General features: G+C 36.4%; 1 protein-coding gene across 1 annotated transcript in view; it reads left to right on the forward strand.

Moving 5' to 3' along the window:
• The window catches only part of ephb6 (eph receptor B6), a 149869-nt gene that overhangs the window by 58059 nt on the left and 79286 nt on the right, over positions 1 to 12524 (forward strand). Inside the window, exon 2 of the mRNA XM_039763745.1 lies at positions 10327 to 10391. Coding sequence (XP_039619679.1) covers positions 10327 to 10391 — 65 coding nt within the window. The remainder of the gene's footprint in view (positions 1 to 10326; positions 10392 to 12524) is intronic.

Genomic DNA, 12524 nt, shown 5'->3' on the forward strand with positions numbered 1-12524 from the left:
GAATCCGAACACAGGGTCACTGTTGTCTGCTGGAGCCAATCTCAGCCAACACAGGGTGCAAGGAAGGAACCAATCCCAGGCAGGGCGCCAACCCACCGCACATACACACCCACAGCACACACTAAGGACAACTTAGAATCGCCAATCCACCTAACCTGCATGTCTTTGGACTGTGGGAGGAAACCCACACAGACACAGGGAGAACATGCAAACTCTGCGCAGGGAGGACCCAGGAAGCGAACCCGGGTCTCCTAAATGCGAGGCAGCAGCGCTACCACTGCACCATCCTTGTGAATTTGTTTGAATTAATTTAGCACATGCAAGGGAAAGTCACAATAGACAACCAGACACCCCTATTAGATTTTGATCACTTGTAAGATTAATTTGAATAGTCTAGCAAAGCAATCAGATATGAGCCAAATAACATAATTGACTCACCTTTAGCTGCAGTCTGAACTTAGACTTAGTAGCCTGTGGTTGTGCATAAACCCATATGCATCTGGAGCACACTTTTTTAATAATAATTTCTACATCTGTTGGGTGTCATTAACATGTGCTGAATTGTTTTGTTGGGCATTAAAAATTAAATTATTAAGTATTATATCATAATATGTTAACGCTCACAATGAAAGGTGCCATATGAAATAATAACTGCTTGACTGAGAAGCTTTTGTATCTCTTCATTTTGACTAAACATTACGCAGTGAGTCAGTAAGGATTAGCAGGATTGGAAAATAATGAATGGATGAATAAATCTTTTATGGCACTTAAAAAGAAAGGTTAGTCATGTATTTTCATATCTTTACAAAATGATTCAGTACTGAAAAAAAGACAAACAGAAAATGACTAATTCGATAAATATCCAACTTCTGTTTTGACCTATGTAAAAACGGGTGTGGTGCTTTCTCTTTCCTTTAAAACACTACTCTAATGGAGTCTATATTTCTTTCCCCAAGTTTTTTCTCCTAATTTAAAGCTAAATATGTCTATCCATCCATTTTCCTAACCTGCACATCCAGGGCTTGGTTGTGGGGCAGCTAGAGCCTATTCCAGCAAACATTGGCTGCAAGACAGGAACAACAACTGGACAGGGTAACAGTCCATTGCAGATAATCTTCTCTTGTGAAATGTAGAAACAAATTAATAATCTAAACCAACCTGGAGTTTTGCTGTTGAAAAGCATCTCTTTGTTAGGGCGATTGATGTTCCTTTGTTTTTTCCAAAGGAATACCTATATAAATAATTGTATGGTAGTGCAAATGCAGTAAAATGCCTCATAATATAACATCACATCAAAATTGTTTAATCCAGATAAAGGTTTCCGGATCCCAATGCCAGTCTCAGCAGCACAGGGTACAAGGAAGGTAACGATAATTGTTTGGCTGGCAAACCTTTCGATTGTGTGAATGTAACGTTTTCATTGAGCATTCATATTAGTTGCACAGAGTTTTCTACCTGCTGCTCACAATGGTTCATGACTGGCTGAGGTGGTAATTTTTTAACAGGAATTGGAGAACAGGGTTGATGAAGGTCAAAGTAAAGCGCTGAGTGGCCATGTCAGGATCCCAGTAATGTGTGCTCATTTTTAAAATTTTACTTACATTATTTTCTGTTGTTTCTAGTAATAATCTTGCCCAGGAGCATTTTGCTTCTTTTTAGTTGAGTGTTAGATGATTTACTGAAGAAAAATCAAAGGGATTGACTGGGCCTCATCCAACTTTTGCCATGTCTCACTACACAGAGTGGAGCCAAATCAAAATTCCATGCGGTGTCTTCCATATCCCAGCAGCCACCAGAGGCATCACTAGCTTTAGCACTTAATAGGGGCTTAGCCTTTTCTCTGATAATCGTTAGTCCAACATACAGTATATGGGGGGAGATTGCAAATTGAAAAGTTGTGCTGGGGTTGTTCCCAGTGGCGTTTTCACACCCTCATTCATACATATCAGAGCACAGAATGAGATGAAGAGGGTGTGAGCCTTCAAAGATAAGGGGCTAGTAGGCTATGTTCATTGAACAAGTTTGGGGGGGATGGGCTTGTAAAAGGTCAGGGTCTAATGTCCCAGAAGCCCCAATCTAATGATGTCACTGACAGCCACCTGTTTTTTTGTCCTCTCCTTAGTTAGACTATTTTAAACAGATACCCTGAACCACACAATGAAGAAAAAAAAAAGATGGTGGTCTGAAAGAACAAGCAAAACATCACTAAAAAAAACCTTAATTATTTGGGAGATGATAAGGTTTAGTTTGCTAAAGATGAGGTTAACATTTCTTAAAATCCCGACCATTTTAACCTCAAGTAGACTTTCTTTGAAAATGCCTGTAACAGGGTAATTTTTATTAAAAAGATTGCAAGCAAGAAAGGGACACACATTCCATCATACAAATTGTATTAGTAACTACTCATTGACTTTTGTATAACCTTACTGTGAAATTTTCAGCGTTGATCACTTTCTTATATTTGATTCTGTTATGTTTGCTACACATCAGCCTTCCACTAAGAAGTTCGTCTTAGTTTCTGTGTAAATTGTGATTCCTCTTAGATTCCATCTGTTGTGTTTACTGCTGAGCTGGAAAAGGTCTTTTGAATTAACTTTCTTTATTCCCCTAGGACTTGTAACACCTGAATTAGTCTGCCAAGTTGAGTTATCTGTTGAAGAATGAGTTAGCCTGCCAGAAAAAGGAAGCTGTTTTGTACATGGATGCATTTGATTGTACTTTTTCTGCACAGTTTGCCTTACTGCTGTGAGCAAGTTTGTGGCTCAGAACTCCAAAGGCAGTCTCATGAATACACATGCAGAATGTCAGTATAAGCTGTTCATTTTGTGGGCTGCATACACTTCACTTACCGTAAGGTTTTTTTAGTGTAGCTGAGCACTGGTCAAGGTAGGCTTTGATTTCATCTAATGTTAAGATCATTTCTGTGGGGGAGCAGGGGTATTGCCCTCACCAAGATTACTCAGCGCTAAAGATTAAGACTATTTAAATCTGTATCGAGAAGACATTTACTTGAATATTTATTATATTTCAAATTAAACAAAAGTAGATATGGCCTCAAGATAAAATTAGACTTTGGTAGAGTTAGGATCTCTTGCATAGATCATTTGGGGGATAATCTGATACCCTAAAGCCAACCCTGATTGTGTCATTCGATTGGGTTCACCCATGCGCCCTCTGGTGTACTAGAATGCCAACTATTATATTCAAGGACTTGTTATGAAATTTCAAGGCTTTCAGATTTCAATAAAAAGCTCAAAACTAGGCCTCAAGGCTTATTGAAGGCCTAGAAACAAAGTAAACCTGCCCCCAAACTTGAGAAGCAGACTCTGAAGCCAAAAAAAGCCAACCTTTTCCTTTTTACAGAAAGGAGAACTGTTATAATCCACAGGCCCAAAATGACAAATACATAATTCCTTTATAATTAAACACTTTTAACAAAAACAAAGAGAAAAGTATAGTGCCCATTAAGTGAAATGGGTGAGAAAAAAATTGACGGTTAAAAAAATAAATGTTTCAATGAGAGGACCAAAAAAGTTGAGGGGAAAAAGTGTTTTTTTTTATGTGAGCAAACAAATGGTGGGGAGGAAATCAATCTAACACACTATTGCATTCTCTCACAAAAGTACTCTGGAATAGTGATGAGGGGCATGTAGTCTGAAGAGGAACCCATGTTGACAGAAGTTGACTGAAGCACGGCACATTAACACTATCATCATATGCTGTGAGAATGATCAAGACTATGACATTGACACTGATGTATATTCACGGTCATTCCAAATATACATTCAAACAATCTTCTGGTTGGACCAGAGCTGGGCTTTGAAGCAGGACTAGATGTTGGTGATTCACAATCTCAGTCTCAGTCATTCTTGCAGCCCACCATGAAGTAACAAGTAGACCAAAACACTACAAGTTCATTCTATCAAAAAATATATTTTTCACCATTATTTTTCTCCCCACTCACATCACTTGAATGAGCTAGGCAAGCTAAAAGCTAATTAAACAAGTTAGAGCGAAAAAGTTCACAAGCCATTGAGATCAAAAACAAGAACACTTACTGTTCAAAAGCTGGAATCCAAAGACAACTTGATAAAACATGAGTAAATTTCAGTGCCCCAGTGAGGAAGTGAAACCACTCTGTCCAATATAAAGGCTGTGTACAGTCCCTCACTTCTCATTTTGGAGTGATTTTTTAAGATGAGGTGGATTTGATTTGTAGCTATATAAATTAGTCTGATAAGTAAGGAGAAAAGTAGCTTTACATAGCTGAATTATTAAGAGATGTGCTGAAGTTTATATATGACTTGTAATTCCTATTTGTATGTTATTACAATGTTATTGAAAATTGATTTAGCATTTAATAAATTAGGGGACTCTTCCCCCTGCTTGCTTCGCTCACCAACCCCTGGGTGGGAGCTACATGCTAACTACTTTGCGGCTCTGCTGCTCGTGTATGGGGAAGAGGATGTACAATTTAAACAGATTGTTATTTTGATGGGAATTGTTGCATATGCATAATAGGCCTAACTATTTTACATTACAGTGAGTAATTAACCATAGTAAAAATAGTGAAATGTAATAAATCAAAAATTATGTATGTTTCATGTTGCGTTAGAGGTATTCGTTGCGTTTTATGTTTTCATTCTGTTTGGCTTTGAAATTAACATGCAAATACTTTTTTTTTATTTTATTGATTTTTTGTAATCATTCCATACAGATATATCAATTTGTACAAAAAATAGGATTGAAAAAAATCAACCCAACCCCCAACCCTGAGGAAAACAGCATGGCCAACTGAGTACAACTTAAAGCTGGTCAAAATACATAAATTGATGAGTTTAATAGGGGGATAAAAAAAAGGAAAATGGGAAGAGAATTTATTTATCAGTACTTAAAGAGCCTATTCTAAAATATTATTGATTAGATCCTGCCAGGTTTTGAAAAAGTTCTTCACAGATCCTCTATCTGAGAATTTAATATTTTCCAATTTCAAATAGTATTAAACATCAGTTACCCACTGGCTTAAAAAAGGAGAGTTAGGATCGTTCCAGTTTAGCAAAATAAGTCTGCCTGCCAATAGTGTAGTGAAGGCAATCACAGTTTGTTTGTCCTTCTCCACTTTGAGCCCATCTGGGAGAACACCAAACAGAGCTGTTAATGGGTTAGGAGGTATTGGGACACCAAGTCCGTCTGAAAGGCATTTAAAAATTATGTCCAGAATGATGTTAATTTGGTGCAAGCGCAAAACATGTGACTCAGTGAGGCTGGGACTTGATTGCAGTGTTCACAGGTTGGACCTTGCCCTGGAAACATTTTGGACAGTTTTAAGCGAGACAGATGTGCTCGATATATAATTGAAGTTGAACAATTGTGTGCTTTGTGCATATGGAGCTCGAGTGAATTCTCTGCATTGCTACCTTCGACTCCTTTTCTGATATGTTGAGTGATAGATCTTTTTCCCATTGTCCTCTTAGATCTTTGAAAGGGAGAGACTGTAAAATAATTTTATATATTGCAGAAATGCTGTCTGAGTCCAGCATGGAGGAAGGTGCGAGATGTGGAAAATTGAACAGGTTCTAACAAGTTTCTAATTTGAAGATAGTGAAAGAAATGTGTTGCTGGAAAGTTCAATTTGGAATGTAATTGTTGAGGATTCAAAGATGTTGTCTATGTACAGATGTCTAAGCAATTTAATTTAATCCCAAATGTTTTCCAGTTATTAAAACTTGTATATGTTTGCGAGGGTTGAAAAAGGTGGTTCTCATGCAGAGGTGTCACAGATAAAAGATTTTCCATCTTGAAATGCTTTCTACATTGGTTTCATATTCTGAGTGATGCAAATACTTTTTAAACTTACACTTTTATTGCAAAACTTAAAAAAAAAACAATATTTGGAATAAATTTTTTGTCAATATTGCATTGAATTTTGATTCTGTGTTTGGAATTACATTATGACAATGCAACGTATAACTGCTTGTGAGTGAATATCGTTTGTTTCTCTCTTATAAATAAACCAACTTTTTCGAATGTTTGTCCCTGTGATTTGTTAACTGTCATAGCAAAAGCTATTCTAATGGGAAACTGTAAACATTTTAATACGAATGACATATGAAAATCTCCTTTGGTGTCTAATGTTATCTACGGAAGATGTGCTACATTACCTTTTTTATCTCCTGTTAAAATTTTACATGTCAGAATTGTTCGACCAATTTTGAATACAACTAATTTTGTCCTATTGCATAGCCCATCACTCATACATAAATTACACAATAACATTACGATACATCCTTCTTTCAACAGTAATTTGGCCGGTGGAAGACCGGACAGTGTTAATGGTTGCAGATATTCTATGGGCTATTGTAAGTTGATGTTTTCATCTTCTACACCATCACCACCAACTGTTTCAGCATAGTCTATTGATATGCATTTAACCAATTTGCCATGTAACCGATCAACAATTTTCGCATTAATTCGATTGACTTCATCGTTTCTCTGTGCTAGGATTGCCTGTGTACTCATTTCTTCTGTTGATAACCCTTTGGGATGAAATTCGTCAATAAGATTTGGACATAATAAGTCTTCTTTTATTAGGAACTTAAAGAGAGGAAAACGTAAAATATTATAAGAGCTGAGAGCGTTGGAACTGTGTCTGACAAAAGCATTCACACGAATGAGAATGGTGAGAGGACCATGGGCGTGGGCCATTAACCATAAATGGTTGAGGGGAGGACAGGACTTGAAAAAATCTCTTGGCAATAGTCTTGTCTCGTCTCAAGATTTTCTTTTATAAAAGAGAGATATTTTCAGAGATCTCTTTTTGCATATTTGAATACAGTGGTACCTTGAGATACAAGTTTAATTTGTTTCATGACTGAGCTCGTAAGTAAAAATGCTTGTATCTCAAATCAATTTTCCCCATTGAAATTAATTGAAATGACATTAATTCATGCCAGCACCCAAAAAAACACCCCAATTTTTTTTGTTAAATGTTTTCAACATAAGAAAAATGTATTTATAATGAACAAATATTGTAGAAAAACAAAATAAAACCTAATACATAAAAGAGAATCTAAAGAAATAAACAGATGTTGGCTGAGCCGATTAGCGTATTGTAATGTTTTTTTCTTTCACTTCACTTTTGCTTAGCTTAATTGTCTTCTTCACTAGGTTTTTTTATTTTGCCATGCTTTCGTCACTTTCATTCTCAGGGCGTTTCAATAGAAACCAGTCCAAGGAGCTTTGTTTAGTCCTCCCCTTTAGAATGTTTCTGAAATGTGTTAGGCAAGTGTCATTAAATAACCTTGCTACACGACCAATTGCAACTTTTTCAGGGTGTTTCTTTTCAATAAAGTCAAGTATTAGGCAAGTGTAATTCAATAGCACCACTGCATGACCAGTTGCAACTTTTCAGGGTGTTTCTTTTCTTTAAAGTTCGAAACTTTTTCCCACATTGCCAACACTTCCTTTATCTCACTTGAAGAGAATACCTCCTCCGCCTCTGGCTTCTCTGCGATACCGATCTCCTGCAGAACCTCCGTATGTTGCCGCATCTGTAGTTCCGTCAACTCCTCTGTTGTCAGTGCCTCGGAATGTGCGGCCACAAGCTCTTTGATGGCTCGTATTTCGAATTTTGGCTCGTAACTCAAGGCAAAAAATTGACCTAGTGATGGCTCGTATCTCAAAAAACTCGTATGTTGGGGCACTCATATCTCATGGTGCCACTTGTATGTTGAATGTCAAGGAACAATTTGGTGTCATCTTGTTTCTGCCAAGTTCCTAGGGTTATTTATATTATCACTTTAGTATTTTTGCTTACCACAACACCACTTTGAGACACCTGTTGTCAAGATGCAACTCCTGGTTGCTGAATGATGTGGTCACTGAAATCTTGTCATGTGACATCACCAGTGCAATGCTTTTTAAGCCAACATCCCATATCTGTCTTCATCTGTGATTGTGGATATCAAAAGAATGTTGTGCGATACTGGGTTTCTGGTCTTGAAATTTAAAAATTACTTTTTGGACTTTAATTTCATCAGTGTTTTGGATTTGGAAACAGTTAATTTAGAATTCCTGGTTGGTGACTTTGTTTTGATTTTTGATTAACACCTCGTCTCTTGGTGCTGTCATATTCCAAACTGCTCAGTTTGCATTGGCAACACAGTACGGTTTGTTTAGCATAATGAGCAATGACTTTTCTTTACCAGATGGTCATGATTTAAGCAATTGTGAGAAGGGGACTAATTATATGTAACTCAAAACAATGTACATTTTATGTTACAGGTTTACATTTACAAGTTTTTGCTGATATACAGTTTGAATGCAGTTTGCTTTCCTCCAGTATTTTTGTAAGGGCTTTGATTTCTTCTTTCATTCCAAGAACATTCATGTTATGTCAGTTGGTGATTTTAACTGATGACTCGTGCATCTCCACATGAATATGTCTACCCAGTGTTGGACTCTTCTCGCCACCTGGGATGGTTCCTTGCTTTGAGTACAGTCTTATAAGTATTGGTTTTAGCTCCTTGAGGCTCAGAAATAAAAAACGCAGGCTCGAAAAATAGATGGATGGAAAGATTTAATTTAAAAATATCAGGTACATGGCAGAAAACTATAAAGTAAGTAGTTATATGCTACTTGCACTTGCATATATATTCATTAATTGGCTCTACCTGTCTGCAACCCCTTAATGAAGCAAAGTGAATTTAGATAATGGACGGATAGGTAGTATTGTCTGGTGATTTAGAGTTTAGCTTTTAAGTCAGACACTGAACCATTAGTAAAGATGTTGTTAGTTATGAAATCTCTAGATTCTGCTTTAGGTGAGACTTTAGTCTAGGGCTATTCAATTACAATTTCAGTTGGGCCAGACTTTCAAACCAAGAAATTTAGCTGGGACAGATATTTTCAGCAGCTGCTAAGCAACAGATAAAGACACATTTTAAAGCAACACCAATGAATGAATTGAACAACGAGTAATATTTATTCAGTTTCCCTTTTACATTTGGTCACATCTATCACAGGCACATGAAAAAGTACATAAAAAACAATAAAAAGACCATATCTGAAAAGAATCTGAGGTAGCAGAAATACTTTTTTCCACTTTTGAAATAAAAAAAACAAAACATTTTGGTTATATCTGACCTAGGCATACCTCAAAGTGCATAAAAACAAAATTGTGTACAGTATTGACATTAACATTTGTTTCCCTTTTGAAATAAAATAAATTTTGCAATAAAATAAATATTTTGCTAACATCTGACCCATACACATCTCAAAATACGTAAAATCAAAAAAGGTGCACAGTATTAGCAATAACATTTCTTTCCCTTTTGAGATAAAATAAATATTTTGGTCATATAATAATAATTATTTACATAACGCTTTTCTCACAAATCAAAGCACTTTGCACTCCACCCAGAGAAGACCTGGGACATGAACTCATGATTTCTTTACTGTGAGGCAGCTTCTCTACAGTTGCAGCACTGCTTATATATAACTCCTTCACATCATAAAGTGCATTTAACAAAATAAAGAACTATCAATGCTATCAAAGTTACCAGTGTACAAACATATAACAAGTGATAACGGTAACTAACACACATGAATGCAACGTTTACTGAACAATGAGGGAACATAGGTTCATTTTAAATCACCACATGTGTGCTTAGGCATGGCTTTGTTACACATCCCACATTATGTTGATACTGTGACGTGTCCGGCTACTGCATAGGCTGTGGGGGTGGAGAATTGGGGGAAAGCACTTTGTGAGGGCTCAGGGCACCTCCCTAGTGAGAGCTGAGTGACAGGATCAGGACACCGTTTATAGAGCGGCATGGCAAATAAAAAGCCAGTTGGCATTTTGAAGATTCCCCCTGAGAAGCGTGTGTCTTATTTGACAGGTCGTCACAGTATCATAGACTACTACCACCATTTCTAGGCTCAAAGCAACGTGCTGCATTGTGGGTTGAATGTTGCTATGCTATATGGAGTGTTGCCTTCATGGTCTGTACTACTATACGGAATTATGTAGGAATTTCTGAAGATTCACAAAATGTGTTTTTCTCAATTTTTCTTTGTGTTTCTGGCGGGAGCACAGGCTGGGCCACATGTGGTTCCTGGGCCACCATTTCAATAGGCTGGCTTTAGTCTATAACATTTTAAGGTCATCTTAATGCAGAAGTGGGCCTTAACGATTTTGTTGGAACCAACAAACTACTTAAAAAGGAGTATTAAATATTTCAGAAACTCTGATATTCTCTGTTTTTGTTTAAGACAGGTATGTGATTTATTTTATAGTAATTATGATTTTGTATTCTTTTGTAGTAATGTTGCTGGACACAACGGATTCAACCACTGAACTGGGCTGGAGAGTATATCCAGATACAGGGGTGAGTGTTACTCAAATCTAACAGCCAGGGGTAATGAAACTTAGTTTTACAGTTGGTTCTTATAGTTTTGTCTATCAATCATTAAACAATGACCATTAAAATTACAGGCTCAGGAAACTTGAGGTAACAAGTTTATCCCCTTTCTTTAGCCAGCCTCTCTTTTAGAAGCATAAGAGATGTTGAAAGAGTGTTGAAAGATATTTAAAAAATCACCAGATTATTATTAGAAAAAGACATATTCTGCCTAGTTAGAAAATCCTTTGTTTAGATTCCTATTTGTATAATTTTAACATTAATAGCCCCTAAATAATCAGTTTTCTCATTTAACAGTCTCACCCCCACAGTCTCCAACAATTTTCTCAACAAATGTCTCCTTCTGAATGCCCCATCTGTTCAATATCAGAAAAAAAATCACCACCATACTGTGCTAATTGAGATTTTTACTGTTTGCTCTTGATCTCCGGCTTTGCTTCAAAAGAAGCCATAATGCAATAATAACAAACCAAAGGTCTTGTTCCAGTAAATTATTACAATTATATTTTGTCATGATGAAATAGTGTTCCACAGTTCTAGAGTCCTGAGTTTAAATTGCAGTCACACAGGAATATGTATGTTCTTTTCTTGTTAAAATGTGTGACCCTTATTTGAAAGATATGCATAGCAGATGAATTGGTGAGTTAAACTGACTCAGTGTGAGTGTTCTCTACAGTGCACTAATTCCCTATCCAGGCTAAACCCCACCCCTTGTACCTGATGCAACTTCTATAGGTTTTCGTTCCCCAACTTCCAATAAATAAACAAATGGCTGTTTTATAAGGAACATTTTTGTTTACATGTTGAATGCCTATATTCAAAAATTATATACTTAATATATACAAAATATTTTCCTTATATTCCTATTTTTAGCATCCTGATTTTGAATGCAATGATTTACAGTCTTGGTTCGTTTAGCAGGACCTGCAGATAAGAAAGTAATCTACCTGCTATATATAAAAAAAACAAAACACTAACGTCTGTATGCCCAATCCCACTCACTGAGCAATCTGATTTGTTAGTTTGGCTTTGGTGTGATTAGTCAGTTTGGTCTTGTTGATGCAACAAAAGAGAAAGTGTGAGTGTGAGACACACAAAGAGGAAAAACAGCATTGGAGGCATGTGGAGAGTCACCTTTAAAGACCTTGAAAGTATAAAAGCAGACAGTTTGTGAGAAAGTTGCCTCAAAAATAATGACAAGAGTCTGAGAAGCATAGGCTTTACATGAACATACTCGAGAGATAGAGCACTGGTGAAGAAACGTTCACACAAATATGAACACTGAGGAAAGTAGCTGGAAGTGCACATAGGGAAAGAGATAGCAAATATTTTTAAATTATTCTATTTCCTTGTCTTTGGCAGGTAGAATGGCTGGTAAAACATAAAGCATAAAACAAACATACAGAAACAGCTAAACAATTTTCAAATTTATTATATATCATTTTCTAATTAATTTACCTTTCATCCATCCATTGTTTGAAACTGCTTTAATTAGCTGCAGCTTTGCACCATCAAAAACACAGCAGCAGTCCTGTCCATTTCATTGCACACTTATGTCCACACTCACACTTATTAACAAGTGACATATTTAGATTCACAATCAACCTAACCTGGTTGTCTTTAGCATGCTGAAGGAAAGTTGAGAACTGAAAGACCATGCAGAAGGAACATGCAAATGCCACAAAGACAATGAACTCATGTCACCGGTGTTGTGAGGCTTTGTGACACTAAGCTGTGCCCATTTAATTCTTATTTCCTTAAAAATCAAAGCATTTTCCTTCTAAACTTGAGGAATAAATTAATTTAATGTACCTCCAATCAGACTATTGTTCCAGGGCACAACTGCCTTCATGTAAAAATCTAATGTGAACCATTCTAGCTAAATATCTAAATTCATTTTTTAAGCAGCCAATGTACACAATGGATAACTTCAGCTTATGGTACTTATCAGAAAAAGATATACATTGATTTTAATGAATATATAGGTACATTTCAGTAGAAGTCAAAACATTCATGCCTGTATAACTTTGAAAAACATGAACTGGTCCAGATGTAGATGCTACAGTGTCTAAAGAGGATCAATGTAAAAACTTCAACATC

The sequence above is a fragment of the Polypterus senegalus genome, chromosome 9, assembly GCF_016835505.1.
Source record: "Polypterus senegalus isolate Bchr_013 chromosome 9, ASM1683550v1, whole genome shotgun sequence".
Classification (NCBI taxonomy): Eukaryota; Metazoa; Chordata; class Cladistia; order Polypteriformes; family Polypteridae; genus Polypterus; species Polypterus senegalus.